Genomic DNA, 26,573 nt, shown 5'->3' with positions numbered 1-26,573 from the left:
GTGAGTGTTTGTTTTATCTTATTTAGAGACAAAAGGTGCCTTGTCTGATAATGTGTCACCCAAGGTATTGCTGCACTGCATTAAGAGTGGTGGGAGTGATAGATGCTTTTTGAGCTGCTCTCCGGATGTCCAGGTATTCTCTGGTAAGTCAAAGCTAACGAAATTGAGCATGTGATCCTGGACAGAGTGTAAGAGTGGCCAATCTCCTAACTCTCATGGAAGCCCCTAGAAGTAGTCAATAAACAGATCTTTCCTCTTTCACTGCAGATAATAAAGGGTTGTATCCCTGACAGTGTCCAGGAAAGCCCCTCTTTCCTTGTCTTTTATAACCACTCTACCCTCAGATTCCCTTCTCACGACAAGTCTCTTTTTGAAGCTGGGGAGGACAGGGAATAATTCTCTGTGCTCCCTGGGCCATTCCTTAATTGGCCCTGAGAGGCACTGGTGAATGGGGCAAAGGCATTCCAGCCCTGCGTGGGGTCTGAGATTTTGCCCACACAGCCCCTCCATCCCACAGGACACGGCGTGCGCACTCAGCCGGCGCCTATGGGACAGATGCTGTTTCTCTTCCTGAATCCTTTAAAAGGCTTAGGAAGAGACAAGTTCTAATGTGGAGTATTTCATGAACAACACTGGATGATGATACCAATCAATTTAAAATGTGTTTCATGCTACATGAGTCCTCAGTGTGTGCACTGTGCCTGTGTCTGTACTGTCTGTCTGTCTGTTAGGAGCACAGGATGCCTACACCCTCACCTGTGGCAGGTCCTCTCAGCTTAAGAAAAAACAGCAAAATGCAAATGCTTCCAGCTGGCTGGGTAATCACCACATTTACTGTTACATACTTTGATTTATTTTCATTGATAATTGTGAAACAAAGGTATTTCTGTTGACTTTCTACTTTCCTTCTTCATTATAATCTGTCTCTTTTTTTCTTCCTCATGATTGTAGTTCATGATTGCCGCAGAAAATTCCCCTTATGTGGCTTCATCAGCATCATTCAAACTGAGACTTAAAAATAAAGAAAAAGATCAGTAGTGAAATAAACAGCTAGACTCCTTTTAGTCGTCCAGACAGTATTGACAACATACAACGTGTTTAGGTTGAGCTGTTGGACAGTAAAGTTTAGAAAGCATTTACAGCCATAGACATAAACTACTTTCTGAAATGATGTGGAGTATCTCCTTTGATTTCAGCTCACCCTTATTTGTTTCACCCAGTAGTAGATCTGGTCTTGCTCCCCTTTCTCTCATTTTCTTTTTTCTAATAAAATGCACTACTCTTCATTCTAATTCCAGTTGTGAACCAGCTTCACAGCAAGAGGGTTCTGGCATCTCATTAGGTTTTCTGTGATGATCACTTCATATCAGCACATTTTTTGTTGTCATCATTATGATGTGACATTAGGGTTATCTTAATTTCCTACTCCTTTTTTTAAAAATAATGAGTCGTTGTTTCTTCCTGAAGATGCTTCAGCCATCAAGATAAGCGTAACCTTTAAATTAAATGAAGGAAAATGTAGTTTGAAAAAGACTGAGATGTTTCAAGAAGGTCTGGAGCAGATGATACCAGGTATGGATATAAAAATGCAGGTAAGCAGGTTAGAGCCATAGCTCAGGGGTTAACTGCTTTTCAGATATGAAGTACACCATAAGCAAAGCATAGAGGACTGTAGGCTTTCTGTTCTTCACTGACTTCATGCATCATGCTCCTGCCTGGCCATGATTCTTGCAATGGTTATTTCAGATCCCAGAATCTCCTTGTGGCATCCTTACAGTCTTGCTAGGAAAGCCCTTATCCTTTTTTTTGGTAACACTGCTAGTAAATTCTCATTAAAATCAACCATTCTCTTTGTTCTTTTGATTTCTTCCTTTTCTTCCTCTTTTTATCTTTGTGTTCTTTCCTTTCTCACCTGCTGCCTACTGTCTGATGCCTCACTGAAGAATCTCCTGACCTTTTATGCTGACTCTATTGTCCAAGGGTTATTCCTCTTTTCTCTTGTCTTCCTTTCACACTTCAGCAGCCCCAGATGGATGCAGTGAGGTCAGCTCTTCCATCTGTTCCAAAGCAGAAAGTATAGCCTGGGAATTTACAAAGTCAGCAGAAAATGAGGAGGAGTACTTTAAAAAAAAGAAAAAAATTGGGGGAAGGATTCATTAAACAATGTGATGGATCAGTGTGTCTGATTGTTTGTCCTTAGCAGAGTAACAGCGAGAAACTGCGCTGAACGCTCAGTGTCAAGTTATGTAGTCCAGAACCAGAGCTTATTCTGGGTGTTTCCTTTAACTAAACCTTATTTCCTCATTGAAACCATGAATATGGTCATGATTCTGTGCACCAGCTGAGAGACTGGCCAAACTGTTTGTTTACTGGCACATGGAGGTGATTGTTTGCTCCTCTTTAAATCTTCATGATGACACCTGTGCTGAGCACCGGTGAATGTTCAACAACAGAGCTGGCCTAGCTTTTGCTTCCTTTAATTTTGTTCACACAGAGAGACAAAATTCAGTAATGGAGAGCTTCCACTATGTAAACCTAACGTGCAGCTCTGGCAAGAAAGCTCATGGAGCCCTCAGTAGACTGACAGCGACTAGAGAGATTTTTATCACTGCAGACTTTGAGCTTGAAACAAGCCGGAAGGAGGTGACAGGTTGGTTGGAAAATAATTCCAGGTGCGGTTTGAAGCTTCTTGCCGTTTGCTTCTTAATTTCTGTATTTTTCCCTTCTGCCTGCATGCACAATGATGATAAAAAGTATCTCCTGTTTTGAAAATTAATGTTACTGCTTCAGAAAGAGTGAGGGATGGGGATAGCTTCAAAGAGCTGCCCTGTGTATTTGTCCTTACAGATTCCAGACTTGTTCCCAGACATCGCTTTCTCAGTGATTTGAGTTGGTTGGTGTTTTGAACTGGGTGGGGTTTTGTGCATGGTCACTTACAGCAGCTTTCACCCCTGATGCTTTTCAGACACGTGTGACGTGCGCTGTGCCCGGAAGAAGACGGAAAAGAGGTTCCGTAAAACCATCCGAACCTTACGGAAGACGGTCAGCAGGGACCAGTTCCGCATCCGCGTCTCTGGCATGGACCACGAGGTGGCCAGGAAGGCTCTCAAGCCATCGGAGCCACAGCAGTCCTGTGGTGTGGGACAGGTGCATCCAGGGAACAGATGTGGTGAGTTAGGTGGGGATTGGGAATGAAGCATCTTGTGTGTTTCGCTGCTTTGCTCAGGCCTGGCGAGCTCAGAGGTGGAAGTCCCGGGAATAACATCAAGCACAATGGCCTTGACTTCACCAGTGTTGCTTTTAAGACTACATTTAATATTCAGTGTAATGCTCTGTTCCTGAGCTTGTGCACATCTCACTTCTCCCTTGTCCCAAGGAAAGGCTGCTCAGAATTCGATACAGTCACATCCACTTCGCTGACTTAAGCTCAGAGTCCCAGAGAATCTTCACGACAGAGTTATAAATTCATGGAGAGCAGGGGGTTTATAGGCCAGCACTGAGAAAAGTCTTAATTATCATGGCACTGGAGGGCACCACCATAATGCAGTCCATAGTAAATGCTTCCAAAGCACAAAAGTTAAGGAGAGGGGTCAGATGTTACATCTTAACAGGGGCCTAACAACCATGACGGCTAATTCAGGCTGCATGGGGTAGGCAGCGTGTAGGTGGATTGTGAATCAGCGAGCCCTTAAAATGCCTGTCACAATGAATTAGTATGTCTTCCAGCAGCAGCATTTGGCCTAAGAACAGATTTTCCAATCCAGTTTTGCTAACTCTAGAAAAACTTGGATTTGTAGAACAGAAAAATTGTTTAAAACATCTGTGCGAGCAAGCAGGGAATTACTTAGGAAATATCGGAAAAAGCTCTAAGGTTTCTTTTTTTTTTTTCTTGGAACATTGCAATAAGTCTGAAAAACTTTGGAAAGTTCACCAAGATGAGTTTACAAGGATGTGTTCAAGCTTTTTTTTTGGATGCTAGAGGAAGGCTTTGAAAAAATATGTCTCAGTCCAGTTGTACACAGCACAGTATGACTCTGAAGATGTTTGTGATTTCATCTGGAAAAAAACAGCAATGAGTAAGCTAAAAATGTTGCAGGTGGAGAAGGCAATTTGAATTACAATTAGAAACTGGAACAGTGAAGAAACACAATTTTTTTTAATGTAGCTGCAGAACCTGTTTAATGTCGCAGCACAAATGAAAAGCATACCTGGCATTTCTGTGCTAGTTCAAGAGAGGAAGGGGGCTTTTGGGAGAATGCCTGCCTGGAAAACTCTCTGGTGTGGTGATCATAAACAACCTGTCCATGGTTAAAACAGAGTCACTGAGCATATGAAGACAAAGGTTTTGAAGAACAATTTGTAGAAGTCAGGCCTCTTCTGTTGCTGAATTAGTGCCACAGTTTATTCTGGACATCCTGACAGGTGCTGCTGTGAGCAGTGGAATGACCCTGTGTGTCTCATGCCTTATGGTTTGATTTGCTCATGCCCACCAAGGTGCAACCAGTAAATGAACCTTCCTTTCTTCAGCTGAGTTATTCAGACCATATCCTTGTGCAGATTTGCTGTGATCAAACAGGCGGTGGAACTTGCACCGCAGTCTTTCACTTGCAGGGGTGTTAAGAAGGTCTCTCTCCTTGTACTTGTTCCCTGCTTATTTACATTAAATGCACAGAAAATCAGTATCTTTGAAAGCTCTCTGCATCACTTGTCAGGCTGCTGGGAGCTGGGCAGACAGCTCACGAGCTGCTGAGAGGACATAAAAGTACACACAGAGGCAGCGTTGTTACGTATGGCTCATTTCCTTAGAAAAAGCTGATTGTCCCAGGGTGAATGGTTAAGGTAAGACTGGGGGGCTGGTGCTGCTGCTTGGACTGCCAGTCAGATGGAGCTAAGAAATAGACTGGGGAGAAGAGAATGGAGTGGGAACAGTGAGAAAAAAGGCAAGAAGCTAGCTCAGGGATGTGTGGGAGAGAGTGTTTTGGGTTTTTTCCTTTGTTTTGATCTGATTGTTTTGCAGAGCTGCTTGGGAAATTCTGGACAGGATTGGGGCTCAGCTTACCTAGATATGCTAGTGGTTCTAGGGAGAAAGTGACTCCACAGCAAGAGATACTGCTCAGCAGATGGATTTGGTGCAGGTGGTAGAAGTGGTCTCTGGACAGCAAAGGGACTTTGCTCAGTCTGGCCAGAGGAGTAGGAAGCAGTGAAGGAACAAAGTAAATCAAAGGGACTTACATGTTGTCTTTGATGCAGTTACTGAGTGAAATGCAGGTTTTAGTTTATTGTTTTCAGATACTTGGAATATGGCTAGGTTAGATACAGTTTCATTTATTCAGTGAGTCTTGTGCTGGTCCTCTTCCTGTGGTAGAATTCTCCTGGCAAGCACTGTCTGAAATGTTATTTATGTTTGAGCAGTGTCAGAGGGAAAGCCCAGCTCCTGCTCTGACAGCTTTTGTGCTGGGTAACTGGTCTGCAGTCGCAGCAGCAAGCTAAATTTCATTTGGTTTCACACTTCTGGTGAGGTAGTTCTATCCCTGACTTTCCTGTCTTAACTCCCACTGTCTTGAGTGGGGCACAGCACAGAAGAAAAGCTTTAGAAAGGCACCAAGAACAAATTAGATGTGGTTTCCAGGGTATTTTATAATTCTTAATATGCTGGATGATTGCACGTGTGTGTCTGCAGTTCTTTAAAGAGCTGTTGGTGGTAAAAGGGAATTCACTGCTGATTCCATGGGATAGTGTAGTTTATTTAAAGTTTGCTGTTTGATGTACAGTTCTGTTTGGGATTTCCTGGTGCTTTAGAGGTTCAAGTGTTGCATTTTTCTGCCTTGTTATGTGTGAGCTGTGTATCAATGATAAGCTCATTCAGCATTGGCTCATGTTGGTTAATTCCATGAAGTCCTGTGTATGGCTTCCAAGGAGCAGCCAGTGATAGGTCCATAATAATGGATGTCACATGAAATGCATGCAAAGCAAAAAGGGAACTTTCATCAACCTTCCCAGAGAACTGGATTCTCTTAACAGAAGTATGATCTTCCTGCATTGAAGTAGATCTTAAGGTAACAAACATACATTTTGGAATGTCAGTGTGTCAAGGCTGCATATGAACCCTCTGAGGATGCTGGAAATGCTACATGCTTCCTTGAGAGGAGATTTGTCTTGAGGAGAATGCAGTTTCACTCACTAGTCTGGCTACAAGTGTTCTTTCTCCAGTATGAGCTTGAATTCAGAGAGATTTAACAGCCAAAGACCAACCATTTAAATACTACCAATTCCTTTCCAGAAACTGATTTACCAGAAACCTCCATATTGAAATAAAATAAGTCCAAGCAACAAGCAATTTAGCTGCTTTTCCATTGATTAAAACTGTCATATCTTGATGACATCCCACGGAGTCAAAAGCACACCTTGCCTGTTCCATTTGATATTTTTTTTGGTGTTGGACACACCAATACTTTCAGAGGAGGAAGGAGGCAACGAGAATTACCATTTCCTGAAATGGATGCAAAAAAAGGACATGAGGGCATTTCTTTGCTCCACAGTAGTTGCAAGTGGATTCACCCAAAGAGCTGTAACTTCAGAGAACAGCAGGCATGAGCAGCACAGGCACTGCTCTGATGTAAATGATGAGCAGCTTCATCTTGTGTGGGAGGTGTCAGCGCATTTCATTGCTCAGCATTCACCAGTTTTGTCTCCTTAGCTGAGAGGGTGCAAATACCATATAAACATTTCATCCAAAATGAGTAACCACATCTCAAAAGTTTGCATGTGGTATGATACAGGCATTAGGAAGGTATGACGAGATCTAAAAGGAAAAGCAAAGAGCTGCCTGCCCTTGCAGTTGTTATAATTAATAGTTCTTACACAATGGTTGTTGGTTTTTTTTACAGTTTTATGAAAATCCAAGAAGAAGAAATGAATTATCAAATGGGGGGAAAGGGTGCTGTTTTTCCTGCTAACCTGCTAGCCCTGGCAATCATAGATTCAAGATAAATCCTTAGAATGCGTAACCATCTCATGTGACCTAAATGTGTGACCCACTAAGACACAATAACTTAAAGGATGCCGCTTCAGAATCAATTTGCATCACTTGTTGGTGATTTTCCTTATAAAGTCAAGGCATCATTCTTAAGAAAATGGTGAATTGGTGGATCATGACCTCCTTTATGAGGTTCATCTTCTCAGCCCCTGAGATACTACAGCATTTGTCTATAGGAGCAAATGCTCAAAGGCTAATGTGTTGAAAAGATGGGAAGAGCCTTTAAATGTCTTTGTAACTGTTAATCCTGGTTCCCTGTGGGCCCCTCTCTTTCCCCCCCACCCCCCTTTTCTTCTTCTTTTTGCATCAGAAAAGCTTTCACTTTTTTTTTTCTTTTAAAACATCTGCATGAGACTCAAGACCAGGTTTTTAATGGGTATTGAAGATAAACAAAGGCAGTGGCTGCAGAAATGAAGTCTACTAGAGGCAATTGGTTCTGTTGTTCATTTGGAGAAAAACAATCAAGTTTCTGAAAAAAAGAGCAAAGCCAACCCGTGGAATTGTGATTTAATGTCATTATTTGCAAATCTTCATATCTGGTTTTGACTGGGTATTTCCCACATGTCAGGAGGGAGCATGCAGTTTCTAGTTTTGCAAAAATGAAGCTCATAAACTTCTGTATTTGTTTTATTTAAGCAAATATCTGGAAAAGTTGAACTTCTTAGAGGTGTTTCTTGTGGATTTTTGGTTTTTGTTAATTTTGTTGGGCTTTTCTTAAGAGAAGGATCATCCTAATTTTATGCACAGTCCTATGGAGTTCTGTGGGATGATTTCTGTGTTGGAATAACGTCCCTATTATTAATGTTACTGTAATTGAATCCAACACTGTTTGTTATGCTAAATTGGGCCCCTGTGAATGCTGTGAGCTTCTAAACAAGTTTTCCTCATTACCCCAGCTCTGTGCTCCAGTGGGGCTGGATGAGAGGCCTGTGTTTGAAACACTTCTAGGTGGACGATGAGGAGGAACTGGGAGCAACTTACAGGGAACGTGTTTGTGGATTGAATTATCTGGACACTTGTACCACTCTGAAAAGCTTGGTTTGATCTAGTCACATGAATATATCATGAGCTTGAGGCATTAAAACTTGGACATGGCATGGAGTAATTCTAATATTTGCATTGAATATTGAGTATTTCTTAGACTGTAAATGGTAAGATCTGTATGTGGGTGTGCTGATCTTGTACTCTTTTCTCAAATGCACATAGGATCAATTAAAGCCTGAAGTGCTTGGTGTGTCTCAGAAGTCAGAGCTTTTTTCAGCTGGTTTTGAACACCCTGTTACGGTGGTGCAGTGGTGGTAGCTAGTCAACCTTTTTTCTTTCTGTTGTTGCCACCTCTTAGGAAAATCAAAAGGAAACACTTGACTCAAATGGTTCAGATTTAATGGAAAAATTTTCCTTTGGCCCAGATTTAGGATCTCAGTAATATTTGAGGAGGTTTTTATAAGTTTACTTTCTCAATTCAAATTTTCAAATATTAGGCACTTTGCTAAATAATCTGGGAAGATTTAGATTAACTCAAGTTGTATTCCACAGGGAGCTCCACAATTTTCACAACATGTGGTTTCAAGGCAAGTAAGATGCAGATGGTAAAGCTGTCAAGAGAGATCTGATGGGATAAGTTCTCACATCAACATTTCCACATAAGTTGTGGGTTTGATTCCTGCCCAGGGCAGGTTTCCTTTGAACTCTGATAGATGTCCTGCTGTTCTGCTGGACTTTGAGCAAGTTTAGGAAAACTGAAGTACAGTTTTAAGATTGAATTTGTATGGTCAGCGTTTCTGTTCAAAATGCAGAACAGAGACACCCCTTCTCCCAAATGTAAAAAAACCAAAAGCCCAAACCACCCCAAATTTGACATGTGATTAAAATGAATGGAAAAAGGCAGGCTGAGGGGAGAGAGCAGAGAGCAGCTATTTCCTAGCAAGGCCACTCAGAGCATTGAGTTCCCATAGAGCCATGGAGTATTATGAGGGAAGGAGATTTACTCAGGTCTTTCCATTTCTCCTAGGGTTCTAAAGTCAGTAGCCACTTCTCAGAATCACCTTTCCTAACCCTGAATTGTCTTTCCTTGTCGTGGAATTGTAAATAGTGCTCTTTCCTTACCTTATTAGGAATGCTGCAATGAAAGCCTGAATTCATTCATGTTTGTGGAAGTGCACAAAGTGTACAGAGATGAGTGTTCTGTAGGAATGTTTATAAAATGGAGAAAGGCTTGAAAAGTGTGGGAGCAAATGAATGTGTGTCCTTATGAGGGCAGAAGTGATGTGTGGTGGAAAAAGTTAGAACCAGGAGCTAGGACTTCCTCACAAGCTTTCATTGATAAGCTACAGAGCATGGCTTAACCTGCTGCATTTTATTTTTAAGCTAAGGAGGAACACTCACCTATTCCTCTCAGTGTATCAGCCATAAACAAAACTCTTCATCATTGATCATGACCGGTAGTTAATGCCCTGCTTGTTGTTAGTCACATATCCTGAAATGAAGCCAAGGCCAATTTAACTTCCTAACAAAACAGCTATTCACTGAGTGATTTATTGGAGCTATAAACTAAAACTAACAGTTTATTATTGTAACAGGTCTTAAAAGGACAGAATTTTTCAGCACAGCTGAACAACTGCAACAGTGTTTTGTGCCTTTCCAGAGCAGGGTAATTATTAAATACCGGCACTGAAGCCAGTTCTTTTGTGAAAAGTTTCAAAACCAGAACTTTTCAAAGATACTCATGAATATTGCTGGGCTTGCTAGATAATATTGAGGTGTGTGTTTAAGTAAAATGAGTCAGATTGAGTTAGTGCTGTCTATGCACCATACAGAACACAGCAGTCCAGTGCACAGGTAATCATTATCCAAGATCCGGCATCAGAGGAATGGCCAGAATATTTCTGCTTTAAAAGCCTTTGAGGCATAATGTTTAGTTTACTGAATTTGCACAATTACTTGTTGCACTTGAGGTTTTCACACAATCCAGTAATGCTAATAGTTATGAAATATGAATATTCAATAATATTAAGATTAAAGCACTCACAGAAATCTGGAAGTACATTTTTGGCATTTTAGGTTCACTACTGAATTATTTCATTTGGGAGGAGTTCAAGAGCTCTCTAGCTAGAAGGAGGAGATAATCACTACATAATTGCACTGTACAGATGAGCAGAGAGCATTGGACAGGCTGAGGGTCCAGGGTGGCCTTGCAATGAAGTGTGAAATCCATTCCAGCCCCCAGAAGAGCTCACTAGCACCGAAGGTTATCAGTGTCTGTTTACAGTGCACATGGGAGGTTTTAAGCTCTAGCTGTTGCCAGCATTCAGTTCTGGACCCCTGGTTGCAGCTGCTCCAGTAAAGGAGAGCAGTTTCACCATGGGGTTTCAGGTCCTGCGCAGGCTCACCAACACACCTTCATCTATGATGTGTGTTCTTCCTCCTCTAGATCAGTGCTCCCCAGGGGAATATTCTCCTGATGGCTTCAAGCCCTGTCTGCCATGTCCCCTTGGAACATATCAGCCTGAAGCTGGGAGAGTATCCTGCTTTCCCTGTGGAGGAGGTCTAACAACAAGGCATAGCGGGGCATCCTTGTTTCAGGACTGTGAGACCAAAGGTAAGGCCAAGATGTACCTGATGAACTGCATTAATCCGAGGCAAAAATAAGTGCTGCTGCTCAAGTGGGGCATTCAGAGAAGGTTCTTTCTCCTTCTGAGGGTCAGTCCTTCCAGGAGTCTCATAGCTGGTTGGCCTGGCCTGGCTGCAAGGAAATTCAGTGAAGCCTCAATTCTTTCTAAGACTGATTACCAAAAGCATGGGTAAAAGGAAATTACTTAATAGAAATCACTAGAGGACAAAGTCTTAAGAGAAAATCCTACTGCTGCAGTGCAGAAATAAGGGATAGAAATAAGGTCCTGATGCAAACATTTGGTAGTGGTTTGGATTAAGAGTTCTTTCTAGTTTCAGTTAAGATATGTTAACTATTGAGAATTGCAGCATATTATAAGAATTTTGCAGTATCATTGAAGAATTAATATTAATGGTAGTAGTGTGATATCTAATAGTTTCCTTCAGTGTAGGATTGCTGAATCCACAAATACTGTTTTTTCATACTTAATTTTGCAAAACCGAAGTACTAAAAAACGATGTTAAAACTCTGGATCAAGATAAGAGGAACTGATTTCAGTTTTATTTAACATAAACAAAACCAAGTCTACAAATGAGGTTCAGTTTTCAAATTGGAGTGGAGATTAAAGGGATTCTTTTTATTAACTGGAATGAAGAGCTCAGGAATTTGCACGTGGAAGAGGCCACATGAGACATGGAATCACAGATGCAAGAACTATTTGGAGCTTATCTGAAGCATTTGGATTGGGGCAGCATGTAGGGAAGGACTCCTGGCTGAGCTAGCTTCCAAAACTCAGCAAGAATTATTTGGGAGTAAGCAGAGCTTAAAAGGAATAGAAAAAAAAAGGGACTGTGCAGCACAGAATACTACATTTGATAGATCTTTTCAACTTGTACAAAATGACTTGATAAACTGAAATTGTTTTGTTACCCTCATAGTTTATTAATATGGTTTTATTGCTGCTTTCACATACAACCACTCTGTAGTGCTGCATTTGGGAATTTTGAACCTGCGCAAGATGACCTGATGAACTAAAATTTGCTTAATTACTCAGTTTCTGAGATTACACTAGGTCTTATACAAATGTATAAAAGCATATTCTAGTATGCTACTGTCTCTTTTTTAACCATGATGCATATTTAATTACTGTCCAGTTCAGTGTTCTCCTGGCCATTTTTACAACACCACAACTCACCGATGTATTCGCTGCGCAATTGGGACATACCAGCCTGAGTTTGGACAAAATTACTGCATTTCCTGCCCTGGAAACACCACTACTGATTTCGATGGGTCAACAAACATAACACAGTGCAAAAGTAAGTACAGCAAGATGGCTTTGATGCTCTCTTACAAATAAAAAGACTGGGCCGTTAATGTTTGGAGTGGCCCTAAGGGCAAAACTTAGCTTTGCTCCAGGGAGCTGGAGAGAAGGCAGAGGTGTTGCTCCTCTTTTGCTGCCTGCCTGCATCTCACCCCACATGGCTCACTGAGGTCTGTGAGAGACTGTTTCTGCAGACTGCTTCCATCATCCTTGTCAAGGTAAGGGATGACTGTGTTTTGCTGGTTGGTGCTGGGTTGCTCGGGGTTTTGCTATTAAGTGTTTTCTCCCTTGATATAGCAGAGTTTGTGTTCTCAGCACCCTGATTTTTTCCCTCCTATTAAGAGGAATGGAAGCTGGCTCACACAACTTAATAGCTGTAGTAACCATTTCTTCTTAATAACAACCTTTGAAAGAGGCAATTACAAAGGGAGCCACTGTTCTGGACTTATGGTAGCTGTGGTGTGGGAAGCTGAGGGTAAATTAAAGAGGGAGAATGGAGAGCAGAGATGTGACTGCTCACAACCACCTCTGGAGTCCCTATATACACACAGATGTATGTAAACACACCTACACAGAAATGTGAGAGGCTGGCAAAGAGAACTGTACCTGCAGCAGATGCAAAAAGGAAAAAGAGTGTCTGTCACCCGCGCAGCTGACAGTGGCTGCAGGAGAGCTCTAGGGTCACCTCTCTTTGCCTTGTCCTGCATACTGTGTTCCTTTTCCAGACAGGCAGTGTGGAGGGGAACTGGGAGATTACACTGGATATATTGAATCACCCAACTATCCTGGGGACTACCCTGCAAACACGGAGTGCACTTGGAATATCAACCCACCACCGAAGCGCCGCATCTTGATTGTGGTTCCAGAAATATTCCTGCCCATAGAAGATGAGTGTGGAGACTACCTGGTGATGAGAAAAAGCTGTGAGTCTGAAATATTCACTGAGGCATATCTCAGTGGGCAGCACAGGGCTCTCACAGGCATTGCTGCTTGCAGAAACTGAATGTAGCCTGGTCTCTACCTAAGAGCAGAAATGTCCTTAAGTGTCAAATGGAGAAGTCCTATTCATCAATGCTGCTCCATAGTTTTTGGTGAAACAAAGGTGCAAGGCTATGATGTGTCATGTGTTAAGAAGGGGTAGGTGGTTCATGCATTTATGCTAAGCAGTTCTAGCCTGGGTTAGGAAAGAGGAAATGCTTGCTAATCCTTACAAGAGCCTGATGTGTGGATAAACAGCCTCAGCTTCTGGTATAGGCACGTCCTTCAAACAGCAGACTGTTTTTTTTAGGAAAAAGGAAAATATTCCCTCACCAAGAAGTCCCTTGTTCATGGCCTGCCATCCACTGATGGCCTGCCACATTTTGAGGAGTTTTCTTAACACCAACAAGCATTTTTGTGATGGTAGTTCAACCTATTTTCTAACAGCTCATTAGTATGAAGCGTTGTCACCCAACTGCCTATCGTGTGTTTTCTTTGAAAGCTTCTTCCAACTCGGTGACCACATATGAGACCTGCCAGACCTACGAGCGCCCCATAGCTTTCACTTCCAGGTCTAAGAAGCTGTGGATCCAGTTCAAGTCGAATGAAGGGAACAGCGCCAAAGGATTCCAAGTTCCTTATGTAACCTATGACGGTAAGCGGGTGAGAGCAGCTGGGCTGATGCGGGCTAGTGCAGCCGCAGCAGTGCAGAGCTCCCCTCCCTGAGCAGCAGGGCAGCCCAGCGCTCCCAGCGGTGCCACTAGGAGCTGCTTCCAGTAGCTGTTTCATTTAAACCCAATTTAAGGAATTCTGCAGTGCACTGCAGCCTTTTAAGTGCCACCGTGCTTCCAGTCTTCCACAGACCTAAACAAAGAACTGGGGTTCTGGGCTCTGGCCTGCAAATTGCAGAGCTCAGAGCTAAAAATTTAATTTTTATGCACTTCTGTGCCTTTCCAGTTGCTTCAGGTGGTCCCAGTTAGGAATTAGGCAGAGCCCAGGTACCTGTGATTTATTGTGTTGGTGCTATCATTTGTGACCTAGAACCAGAGAGAAAAATACCTATCTTGAAAAGAAGCTTGAGGGGAAAGATTTTCACCTCATCCTTGTCAGAATCACGAGGTGTGAAACTGGAGCTGAGAATTTCCAGTTCAGCATAAGTGAAGTTCTGTTCACACTGGATTAATTGTGAGGGAGTCATCCCTGCTGTGATCTGCAGAGTTTCACCAGTGGTGGATAAATAATTTTTCAGTGGAGACCTCTCCTTTTGAAGAATTTCAGGTTATGATTGACCAGGGGTTTGCTTTTAAGAAGACATCCTCTTACATAATTTTTTTCCCCTTCTTCCTGTAGAAAGAAGTCAATAACAGGTTGTGGGTGTGCAGATGGGTTCCTGCAGTTCAGCTGGCTTGAAGCAGGTTACTTGGTTACAGTATGCACTCCAGTTTTGGGTGCTTTATGATTTCCTTCTGGCAGATTGATGCTGAGCTGCTCAGCAGAGTACACTGCTCTCATAGTAAACACAAAAATGTTTGGAGTATTTTCTGGCTGCTAATATGTGGACAAAGTACCACTGGTTCTTCTGAGGGCAGGGCTTCCAAGGGTAGCTGAGGGAGGTATTGAGTATGCAAGTGAAGTGAACCTGCAAGTTACTCTCTTGTGCATTCCCCACAGAGGATTACCAAGAACTCATAGAAGACATTGTTCGGGATGGCAGACTTTATGCATCTGAAAATCATCAAGAAATACTTAAGGTACATTCCTTCCACTAAGCATGTTGGTTTTGATTGGAAATTATGTTATTTGGTGTGAGTTTGCTTCCTGCCCTGCATCAGGTCTGTTCCTTGGTGCACTTAGACTTGTGCTGCTTCAGGGAAAGGGGGTGAATCAGCAGATCCTGATTGTGCAGAGCAGTGCATATGGGACCCTTTGCACAGGGGGATTGAAGGTGGATCAGACCTACTAGGGAAATTAGTTTATTCACTTGGTGCTGCTCCCTGTAGCCTGTGGATTAGCAAAGGCTTTTCCTCCCTGAGCAAAACAAATCTTTTTGTGGATTTCTCTGACCTTGTTTGGGGGACTTCCACACGCAAGTTGAGTGCATGCCTTTATTTTGCTGGATATCAGCTCAAGTGTGTGTTCCTTTTATGGTTTGTTTGGTGTTGCTGGATGTATGAGGAGGGAAGAAATTCTGGTGCTGCTAATGTGGAACGCCAGTGACTTCCCAGGGGCCTGATTGTCAGCCTTGCTCCATTTCTAAGCCCCTGAAACACCTGAAAAGTAAAATGCCCATAATCTTTTATGGGTTAGACAGGCATTAAACTCTTGTAATACTGACCCTAACTCCTCTGTGGAATTACAATAAAATCTGCTTCTCTTTGCCCAGGACAAGAAGCTGATAAAAGCATTGTTTGACGTGTTGGCGCATCCACAGAACTACTTCAAGTACACAGCCCAGGAGTCAAGAGAGATGTTCCCAAGATCCTTCATTCGGCTGCTGCGCTCCAAAGTTTCCAGATTTTTGAGGCCTTACAAATAGTTGGCACTGTCCTCAAAAGCTAAACCAGCCCTGGGCATGCACAGAGGGGCTGTGGTAGGTGGGGCTGCTTTCTGTGTTTTACACACTGGCAGAGACACTCCAGGGAAGCTCTCCAGCTCTGTTCTTGGCAGAGTTTGGCTTTCTCAGCTAATATAAATATTTTGGTGAACAGAATTTTGATTCCTTTCCAGATAATACCTTTTGGGTACCAAAGGGTACTTCACAGGTCCCTGAATTGGAGACTGCCCATGATTTCTGTAAGTGAATGGCGCCAAGCATAAGTTTGTAGAGCTCTGTCCTGTTGCTTCATCAGCACCTCTAAAAGCTAATGAGGACAGGCTAAGTAGTGTGGTTTGGGATGAACCCTGGGCTGCCATTAGTGCATATTACCTCAACAAAGCTGAGTTCATGTTTGATCTCGCTGAAAGTGAGAACAGGATTGATGTCTCTCTCAACTTTTGCTACGCAGGAAATTCAGAGCTAAGGTTGACACAGTTTTAATTCAAGCCAGTGAGGCCAAGACATGGACAAGGTGCAGTTTTCCTCAGAACTATATGTGGCATGAAGCAAAGGGTTGAATGTCAGCTTGAATGTTCAGGGTCTGGCTCACACCAAGTCCATGCTAATGACCTATTGGCTTACATGGAGTGGTAAGAATAAACTGGGGGTACCACAGCAATGGAAAACAGGCCCTGACCCACCAGACACTTCCATTTTGGGCTGTCTGCAACTGTTAGAACAGGTTGGATTCTTTGCTAAATCCCACTGTTGTCCCTGTGCAGAGGCCTGGGGCAGCAAAAGGCATCTCCAAGTTGTATAAAATTCTGTCCTCTGAGCACCTGCAGGTGAACACAAAAGCCCCATTTTAAGTGCAGGCTTTGCATAGATGGTGCTCTTGGTACAACACTGTTTAAAGCTGGATAAGGTTCTTGTATGAGGCTCAGTTGTTATATTATCTACCTTTTCTGAACACCTTGCAATGGCCTCATTGAGCAGAGAAGGGCTGCTGTCCCTGTCTGGCTGGAGAGGAGAGGTACAACAACTCAGCCAGCCTGTCGCCACAAAGGTTGTCTCTGGCAAATTGTTCTTCAGGATTCCCAGACTCTGTGTTCTTCTTCTCAGGCTGTGTTTCCTGTTGGAGACCAGGCTCTCCTGAGAGGGCCTGTAGGGAGAACTGTGTTGATCAAAATGTTGCCTCAGTGCTATTCTGTCCATACTTGCATGTCCTGTGGCCATACAATCCATTGTCTCAGAGTGATGTACCTTGGGGACCTTCTGCCTTGAAGGGAGATTACCACAATCCCATCCACTTGGAAATGGACTTAATGACTTCTGTCTTTTGGTCACTGGCCATGCCAAGGGGTGCAGTGGGCACCAAACTCCCTCTCTGTGCCATCTTAAGAAAGGTATTTACATTTCACAGGGTAGCCAGGACAAATGCTCCCTTTCCTATGGTGTGGAGTCAGATCTCCTGGGTTTCTTTGCATTGGCATGTGGTATTTAACTGCTGTATGTGAATAATACCACGTCCCCGGTGTGACAGAGGAAACCCTTATCAAGAGCTGGGCTCTGAATCTCCTCCCTGCACTGTTGGGATCAAATGGGTGCTCCTGACTCAGCCTTGCTGAGCTGCTGTGCCATGGTGATGTGTGTGGGGCAAGGATGCATCTTGGCCATGGTGTGATGGGGAGGGACAATGGCTTTGGCCACAGCTGGGGAGCAGATCCTCTCAGGATGGGGCCGTGTGGTGCCGTGTCTGTCTTGCTGCTGCTGCTGCAGTGGAGCAATTGCCATGGCCTGGGCAGAGCAGGGAAGAGTTTTATGCTGCTGCCAGGAGGGAGAGCTGTGTCTCCCAGCTGGCTGCACTGGGCAGCTGCTGGGGGATGGCTGTGGCAGCGTGGTGAGTGCCCATTCCAGGAATGGGGCTGACAGGCCTGCAGCAAGAGGAGCAAGGCACAGGGAGAATTGGCAGAGCAGAGGGGAGGGAACATGGGTCCTTATGTGCTGCGCTTTATCCTGCCTTTATCCTGTCCCTGCTGCCTTTTGGGGAGACAGGACAGGATTATCTGGCAGAAGGCACAAAGCAGTGTCACAGGGGAGGGGAATGGCTGAGGAATGCCAGGACAGGAGGGAGGGTGGTGGGAGGCTTTGCTGCATCTGTGGTGAGGTGTGCTGTTGTGGAGAGAGCCCAGGAAGGTATTTCCAGACAGTTTCCCTTTGGCTGCACAGCCCCTACCCCTGCACTGTTGGAGGCTTCCCATGCCAGATGCAGTGTGTCAGTGAGCCCCAGCAAGCCACCAGCCACCTCTGTGCGGCAGTGGAGCGCTCTGGAGTGGTCGAGGTGCTGCAGTCCTGCTCAGGCAGTGGGGCACTAAGGGGAGAGGGCCATGATGTGCCAGCTTCTGGGCCAAGCCCAGCAGAGGGGCTTTGCTGCAGGCTGTGTGCTCAGTGCCAAGGGAAAACAGGCCAGTTCTTGCTGTGTTCCCTCCCAGGGAGGCTGCAGATCTGAACAGCTCTGTTTTGTGGTGCAGAGGGACACACAAATCAGTGATTGGTTTCAAGCAGTGTTCAAGAAAGCCAAAGTTGTGAAACGCCCAAATGTTTCTAGTGGGTGAAATTGGGCTGTCTTGCTCTGTGCACGAGTTACTGACCCCTGCTCTGGGTTTATCACACTGCACCTCCTCTCCTAGTCCTGCTGTGCCAGCTCTGCAGAGCTGCCTGAGACCCATGGCCTGCGTTTGTACAGTGATCTCAGCTTTGCTGCTCTCGCCCCATGAGCACAGGCCATTGTCATTGCTGGGAGAGAGGAGTGTGCATGGTCTGAGGCTGAGGAGAAAACCTGCCCTTTCTCAGAGAAGAATCCTCATTGTTCCACAGCCCTGTTCCTTTCCTTCCTAAATAGCAAATTACTCAGAAGCACTTCTGTTACCCTTGATCTAACATTACAGATCAAAATTTCCCCTTTTACTGTAATTCCTGTGTATGCAGTAGAAAGTGAAGAGGGAATTTTTGCTACCTTGAATGCTGGGAGAAGTGATAACTTGCAGAATGTTGTAAACACTTGGCATTGTATCTTCATAGTGATGGTAGTGGCTCTGTAGAAATTTCAATTTCTACTTTCTGTGTGGTTGTAGACTGATGTTGTGTTTTGGCAACGAATGACTCAAAAGACGTTTAACCTTATAAAACAAGATTTAATTTTTGGAATAATAATTAGTGCTAACTGGATGACTCAGTGTCACCTACATGAGATAAGCATAAGGCTCTTTTTGATGATTGTAAATTAATGTAAAATGTTTCAGACTGTTACTCTTGATAAGAGAAATAAATAAGTGAACATTTAGCTGCATGAAGTTCTTGGGTAATATTTTTAGTTTGCTGTGCTGCATAATAGTTTGGACACATTTAATGGTTGTTTAAGAAGTTATTGCACATCAGATACACTTTATCCTGGGAACATCTGCTTACCACAGCATTCTGTTTCATGTAGTATATTGCTAGGTTGCATCTATACCCATAAAGATACAATTCTTCATGTATGAGGTACACATAATTCTGGCAAGTAAAATACCAGAATTATCCTGGTATTAATTCTAAAAATTATTCTAAAAATGTCTCCTATATGATGAGCTGGAGTCAATTGGTCTGTTGTAACCAGCTGCATGAAGACAGGATAAACAACTTAAAGTAACTACAAAGTATTTTATTACTTTGTAGGTTCATCTGATTATTTTTCCTAAAAAACAAAACCAAAAAAACCCTCACACAAAAAAACCCCAACCCCAAACCACCTTATTTAAAATGAAAAATAATTTAAAAAAACCCAAACCAAGGAAAACAAGGTGAAAACCTGTTTTAAGACACAAGTTCCCAGAATACTTTTAAGATTCCACCACAGTGTCATTAAATTCACTGGCTTAATTTCTTAGAATTTAAAAATATTCATAGAAATAAAATTTCTATGAATTAGGTCATAGAAAACTGTAAACAATTCAATCTACAGTAATTAATACCGTTTTTCTGGTTTTTTTGGGTTTTTTTTTTTTTAATATTATGTTGAGATTATCAGCTTTAGTCTATCAAACTTTTATGAAAGTAATCCAAATATCTTCTCCTTAATTTATTCAGCTGGCTGTTTGACCCTTAGCTTCCTTTGATCACAGTGACAAGGACTCGTTTGTATTTCACTGAATGTGTCCACCCAGGCTCATTTGGTGTGGTTTTGGAAGACACAACTGTGTAATTCAGCTGTTTGCTGTGGAAAGGTGGCACTGGTTTACGTGGCAAAGACAGCAGAGTAAACGACATACAGGAATATAGAGGTCCTGGAAAGGTATGGTTACTACAGGCTGATCACAGGAGAAAACTGTGTTATTCAAATATTCTTCCTGATTCTGTGAATGCTACTAGTGCTGAATTGCAGTGATGGACACGAGTGCTCAGATACCCTCTGGGACAGGGAATGTCAATATGAGCTATCCTGGTAACTCCCACAACAGTGGGAGCTGAAATTCTGACTGGGACCTTTGGGTGTTTGCATAACAGAAATAATTAATAGCAGAATATGGAGAGGAAGACTTGAAGCTTATTTAAATCCAAGGAATCAGAGGAGGTCTGGTGTGGGTAAGCAGGAAGCAATGGCCTTATGATAATCCTGTGTAACAGAATGCAAGAATAGTGGTTCACAAATCTTTCTGAATTCAATAAGCTTCAATGCGGACGCTTTTTCTCTCATGCATCTGTGATGGCATGAGATGTGATGGCATTCTCATCATGCATTCTACAGATGGCATCCTGTAAATGCAGCATGTGGACTGCAAAACCTGTCACAACCAAAATGTAAACACACTTCCACTCTTCCTTTGGATGCTGCTCCACTCAAATTGCTTGTGCAAGGTTGCTGCTGGAGGGGACAAACAAGTACTACTTAAAGAACTTGAGCCAAACTCAGGTTTGTTTCTGGGGATCCCTGGAACAAACCCATCCTCCGACACCTCTTTGCTGCTGCCCATTTTATTTGAACAATTCTCTTGCTCATAGGCAGATTTGCACTCTCTCTTGTGGAAAGTCTGCTTTCCACAACACATGTTCTGCTGGGACTGTAGAGAACACCCACGAGCAGCAATGCAAATAGAGCACCAGTGGGGAAAACAGGAGTTAGAGAACTTAAGGGACACATTCCACTCAGTAAGTTCATCTAGTTTTTCTCCAAGTCAGTGCAAATTATGTATCACATTCTCATGCTGCTCTTTAAACTACCTTATTAAATCACTTCAGGTGTTAAAAAGAAAAAAAATATCCTCCTCTGTTTAAATTTGTGTTAGTGCAGCTTTTTCTCTGATTAAGCACATCTTGGAGAGGAAGTTTTTCAAATTCTTTGAAGCAAAGCCTGTTTAGTACACAGTGGGAAAAAACAGGTCAGAAAAGAAGACCTTGAAATATTTTTTCTTGTTGGAGATGTCTATAAATACAGAATTCATAAAGGAAACTCCCTCACACTGTCTAGCTGCTAAACTTGATCTGATGCAACCAAAGCCCTCTCTCTTTTTTTTTTTTTTTTTTCTACTGGGAAGTTTATTCAATAGGCAATGTAGACCTACAAATCATATGCCATGAAATTTCCATTTTGTGATTATTCTGGGGTTCAGGAAATCAAGGGTTCATAGTTTAAAGGAGAGAAAAAGTTACATTGGAAGCTGAAATACTCTGAAGTGGTCACTTGAGATGCAATTTGGTGTTTAGGAGTTCTTAGCTCAGGTCTTGCCTGTTATGCACACTACAAATGTCCATGAAACACTTCTGTACAGGACAAGTTTATGGCTGGCTAGAGGAAGCCTCATCCTCTGTGCCTCAGTCAAATGTGAGAGTGGTAGCTGTCACCTGTTGCAAAATGCCAGCTCACCTGGCTTCTGGAGGTGCTACCTGGGGTAAAACCCAGCCACAGAAAGCAGCTAAGGGCAAGAGAGGCGACTGTGATTTTTGTGAGGTTTAAAAGGGACATTTAGAAAGCATTCCAGAAAACTGGGATTCAGCATCTCTGTGTCCAGTGGACAAGCTTGTGTGTGACACAACACTGCTCATGGATTTTGGGTGGCCCCCAGTTTGCTGTTACTGATGTAGTGCTGGTGTGAGGGGCTGTGTGGAAAAGCTGAGACCAGTTATTAAAAACAGGACCGACAGAAAAGTGCTCAGGGGGCCTGTCTGGCTTACATAGCACAACTATTGTGCCCTGGCTCCTGTAGGTGCTAATTCTCTCAGCAAACTTACAAAAATAAAACCCTGAAAAGGCTCATCCATGCTGAGAACAGCAACTTCATTCAGTGGGAGAAGGAAGCTTAGCTCTAGGAACTGAAGGCTCAACACTGCAGGCATTGCTGTCTTGCCCAGGGCTGTCCAGAACGCCCTGCAGCCAGTGCCTGTGGTGTGAGAGGGATGCAGTAGTGCTGGAATAAACACATCTCAATTGCCTCTCCCAGCTCAGTGCAGGACACAAGTCCAATGGGACCACGTGCTCTTGGAGTGGATAAAAAAGGCCTATCTATCCCAGCAGGATATGTTTCCTCATGCAGGACTGGAGAAGTAAAACCTGGTGAAGAAGGCAGTCTGGCTTAGGGATGCTCTGGACACGTGCTCTGGCACAGCTTCATGTGAGATGCTAGAGCCCCATCCGTCCCTCAGACACCTCTCAGGGTCTGTTCTTGCCTGGGCTATTGTGGAAGTGCTCAAATAAGGAGATTTTTGAGGGTTTGGGCTGAGATAGTGAGGCTGCGCTGGTCTGCCTGAAGCTGCTGTGCCGGGGCTGTGGAGCAGCTCCCTGCGGTGCTGTCCCCGGGCTCCGCGCTGTCCGTGCCCAGGCAGCCGGGTACCATCCGCAGGGCTCCCCACGAGAGGGCAGCATGTGGCCCCAACAAAGACCGATCCTGCTAAAATCCCTGCTGGCAAACAGCGGGTGGGTCTGGATGGGGCTCCTGCGGCAGTAGCCCGTAACCAGACAATCGGCTGAAACGGGGGCTTCGATACCTCGGCAGCTCTTGAGCCTCACCTCTGCCTCTGATCAATCGTTTGGAAGGGGAGGGGGTGATTTGTAAGTGACCTTGTGTTTTGAGTTATTCTGTTTTTACAAAATGCAGTATGGGACCTAAAAGGAGCCGTGCTGCTGGGCCAGGTATTGCTGCCACTTCAGGTTGCAGTGGAAGGAGACCTTCTCCTGAACTGAGTTCTGACCATTGATCAAGGCTATTCCCCCATCTCTTCCAAATTACTGGTGAGGAAATGTGTGGGTTGAAAATTGTTGATTTCCAGGCAGAATATACTTCAAAGGAAGCTGGAGGAAATGGGCCGTGACTCTGTAACTTCAGTTGCTGTTATTTACTTCTGAGAACAGTGAGTGATTCTGGCACTCTGCCTGGCCCCATCACTCTGGTGACTCAGTTCTTACAGATGTCAATAATGGACTTCGAACCTTTGTCTTTAAAAATGAAATTGTGTGTGCAGTCAACTACTGATTTCCTGCATTGTTTGGTTGCTCAGCTTGATCACAGCTTGACTCAGTGGCTGGACAGATGATCCTGCAGTAAATTACACCCAAGGTAGGGCACAAACACCTCAGAGTGCTGTGTGCCTCATCATTCCTGCCCACAGTGCTCGTGTTCCTGCTCTCCTGGGGCAGCTGCCTTCCTTTTGGGGCATAGTGTGAGCTCAAGTGTCCTTCAGTTGCCTAGACTTGAAGGTGGAGGCATTTAACCAAATCACAACATGGCAAACACAACCTCTGTGTTAGGAGAGCCACACTGAAGCCCTGCTGACGATTCTATACATGAGCAAATATTAGCCCTGAGTATCCAGTAACATTTCTGGCTGAATCTTACCCATCAGGAGCTGCAGTAGCTCTGCATGGGCTGGGGCAGGAAGGGTACAAGGGGAGCTCACTTATACTTGCAGCGCTTGAGAGTCCTGGAGCCTTGGCTTCATAAAATAAACATAAGGGCTCCACAGAGGTGAGAGATCCTGTGTTTGACTAACACTGTGGTGACCTCCTCTCTAATGCTGATGTAAATAATATTTTTGTCTTAAATGGATACTGTAAATATCTTACACTCAGATTTGCTTTATCTCAAAGTTCCAAAATAAAGATACTTTGATGCATTTGATGAATTTAGGATTTGGATGTTTTAAGTCCCAAAATTTGTATACCTTTAACTTACAGCATTCAATCCCTGAGCTCATAGAATATTGGTCTGTTGTGAAACCAGATCAATTTCAGACTCTATATACAAAACAAGCTACTCCCTTCTCTTCTCCTCTGAAGGAAAGGTGCAAAGCTGTCCTAGATCCAAGCTCCATAAGAAGGTGGAAATATTTGTCAAAGCAAATCCTTCTATGAATACTCCTTTAACTGGTAGCAGCAGAAGAGGTTCACAGTCAGTCTTTTAAAAAGTATAGTAAGAATGTTGTTCCTTGGTGAATCCCACATTGGCACGAGTTGAAACAAACACCTGTTCTTGGGGCTTTTGCAAAAGAGCTGGGAAATTCCAATTTTGTTCAGCTCACTTGCTTACTGTATCACTGGAGTTTGTTATTTTTGTCACCATCACCTGGTAAACTGGGTAAACCATAGGGGAACCCTTCAAAAGGCAGTTCTGTTTCAGAGCCGACCTGAAATCGTCCTGTTCCAGAGACACTGTGATTTTTTTTTTCCTTTTTTTTCTGAGTTTTAAATTTTGTTCTGAGATTTGTCTTCTCCATGAGGTAAATTCCAGAGACTTTGCTTGAGAAGTTCCCCCTCCCTCTCCCCAGGTACTGCTATTTAGGAATTTTACCACTCCAAAGCATCTGGAATGAAAAATGCCTCTGCAGCAGATTTATACTTGGCAAGAGGGAAGTTCTTTGGCTAGAAAGCCAGAAAAAGCAGAGGGCTTTTAAAGAGTTTGCATAACTCCTTTCAGGACAGAGAGTTCCCCCCTGTGGCAGGGAGCTCTCAGACACCTGTGCCAGCCCTAAACTTGTTACCCAAACCCAGGAGATGACTCTTTCCGCTGTATAAGCTGCCAGACTTTCCCGATCTTGCTCCTGCTTAGACTGCCTTTGTTTGCTCTCATCCCCAGCTCAGGTTTCAGAACCTATTCAGTCCTGTCATTGTGTGGAGAGGGCAGAGCACTGAGTCTGTGGCCTCACACAGTCCATAGCTTCCATCTTTTATCCTGGAACCAGTGTGCATTTCACACTGATGAAGACATGGGGTTATGGAAAAGAAAACCTTGGATCTAAGCACCCTGGCTAACAGGATGCCAGTGGAAAATGATTGTGATGTGTTCTTGTCCTGGTCCATTGTGGGCTCGTAGTGCCAGTTGTTTCTAAGAATAATTTTTTGGTTTGAGAAGAAAGTAAAAGGGAGAAAATGACAACCCAGTGTTCTATGTTTGCAACAATCAGGGGATAAATATTTAAAACTTCTTGCTGCCAAGTTAGGACTGGGTTAGGGAATTACTTCCATGACTGCAGCTAGGCACAGATGTCATTGTGGGCACCATGTATCCCCACTGTATCTCCACTAATGATCAAGGTGTTGACTCAAGGAAAAATTTCGCCAGCTGCCTTATGATTAATTAGCCTCAGAGATGTAAAAGCAAACACAGATGTCCCAAGTATCCGAGGGAAATGTATACCTATCACACATGATTTTGTGTGCATACTCATATTTTATGTACTGAGGAGTGACTTTTCACAACGCAAGCACAAATTTTGTAATTCCTATTCACAAAAGCGTTTAAGTAGGTGCTTAAGTGAGTTGGTGAATAGAAATGAGTTGTTCTATTGGAGTATTTAGACCAAGACTGGACTCCTTTGTACCCAGAAATCACTGGCTGATAGCATGGCTGGGCTTTTTCCTGAGTGCTGTGCACAGCCTTTGTCCCTTGGGCAGAAGGAGAGAAAATTACTAACGGGACAAGGAAAATATGGGTGAAAACAATGGCATGTCTCAGCTGGAGAAAACTGGGTGCTGCTCCTGCTCCTGCAGTGGCTGTTTCTCCATGTCTCTTGTTAGGTGGCATTGGTCCAGTGGTTAATGACAGTGACAGCATCCTGCAGCTCCCTTGATGTGGGGAGCCCATAATCCCTTTGTTAGGGATAGCTGGGATGGGAACTATTTCAAGAAGCAAACAGGAGCAAGCCTAGCAAAATTCTACCTGTGGAGTGGTTGCTGTTCAGATGGTTATGTACCACCCCTTGCTTTTACAGCTCATTGTCAAGCTCTGATTTGTCCAGGTGCTCTGAGCAGGGTCTAGGGAGAGACACTGAGTGCAGCAATTCCACTACAGCGATCCTTGGCTCTAGGATGAGCCAGGAGATCCCAGCCCCATTGCTTGATCCTACCTGTGATCTTGTTCTTTGCAGAACCCAGGGTGGAGCCTGTGTCTCCTGAGTGCGGCTCAGAGCCAGCATCTCATCCCACCAGCCCCTGCTTTTCCAGAGCAACAGGCTCCCGGTTATTCCTTAGCAGTTCCTGCTGGACTGACAGAGAACCTGATGGGAAGAAGAGCAGCGCCCTCTTCCTCCTGGCTTTCAGAGCTCAGGAATCCCGAGCAGCAGGGCATCCCTGCGTGTCCTGCCCTGCTCCTCCTTGGTCTCCAGATGTCAGGCGTCTGGAAAGTTAGAACGGAGCGAGAAAACTGTGTTTGTGTAGTGTGAAGTGACTCGCCCTGGTTTAGCCTTAACAAGATCCCTCCTATATATTTAATGACCTGAATGTAAAATTTATGGCTTGGAATGCCCCAGCAGCAGAGGAAGCCTTCAGCACACAAGCTGCCTTTTGCAGGACAGGAGAAGTAAAATCCCCAGAGGTTTGAGAAGTCTGAGTGATGTAGTTATGGTTGGCACTTCGAATATACATGTAGATTACTTCAAAATAAATATTTGCAGTTCAGCTCTAACATACATACGGGAAGGTGAGAACTAGCATGTATTAATATTTCTTCAAATTAATAATTTTGAAAATTTTACACTGAAATAATTTTGCTGTTGCACATAATAAACAGAGGCTGGTGTGGGTACATGCTGGGGAGAAACATCACCTGCCCTCTACGTACACCAT

General features: G+C 43.7%; 1 protein-coding gene across 5 annotated transcripts in view; it reads left to right on the top strand.

The window, feature by feature from the left end:
* The window catches only part of SCUBE2 (signal peptide, CUB domain and EGF like domain containing 2), a 38,915-nt gene extending 20,081 nt beyond the window's left edge, over window positions 1-18,834 (top strand). The window contains exons 12-22 of one of the 5 annotated variants that reach the window (XM_017727366.1): window positions 27-143; window positions 732-818; window positions 1,468-1,572; window positions 2,495-2,650; window positions 2,966-3,169; window positions 10,467-10,634; window positions 11,801-11,962; window positions 12,693-12,890; window positions 13,448-13,600; window positions 14,617-14,696; window positions 15,329-18,834. In XM_017727366.1, coding sequence (XP_017582855.1) covers window positions 27-143; window positions 732-818; window positions 1,468-1,572; window positions 2,495-2,650; window positions 2,966-3,169; window positions 10,467-10,634; window positions 11,801-11,962; window positions 12,693-12,890; window positions 13,448-13,600; window positions 14,617-14,696; window positions 15,329-15,481 — 1,583 coding nt within the window. In that variant the 3' untranslated portion in view covers window positions 15,482-18,834. Of the gene's footprint in view, window positions 1-26; window positions 144-731; window positions 819-1,467; window positions 1,573-2,494; window positions 2,651-2,965; window positions 3,170-10,466; window positions 10,635-11,800; window positions 11,963-12,051; window positions 12,186-12,692; window positions 12,891-13,447; window positions 13,601-14,616; window positions 14,697-15,328 lie in introns of those variants that run through there. The other 4 variants (XR_001859676.1, XM_017727367.1, XM_017727369.1 and 1 more) reach the window with 4 other exon arrangements.
* Window positions 18,835-26,573: the final 7,739 nt, after the last annotated feature.

This window comes from Corvus brachyrhynchos, unplaced genomic scaffold, assembly GCF_000691975.1.
Source record: "Corvus brachyrhynchos isolate BGI_N302 unplaced genomic scaffold, ASM69197v1 scaffold542, whole genome shotgun sequence".
Taxonomy (NCBI): domain Eukaryota; kingdom Metazoa; phylum Chordata; class Aves; order Passeriformes; family Corvidae; genus Corvus; species Corvus brachyrhynchos.
The sequence above is the reverse complement of the archived record's forward strand: the minus strand, read 5'-3'. Positions and strand labels throughout refer to the sequence as shown.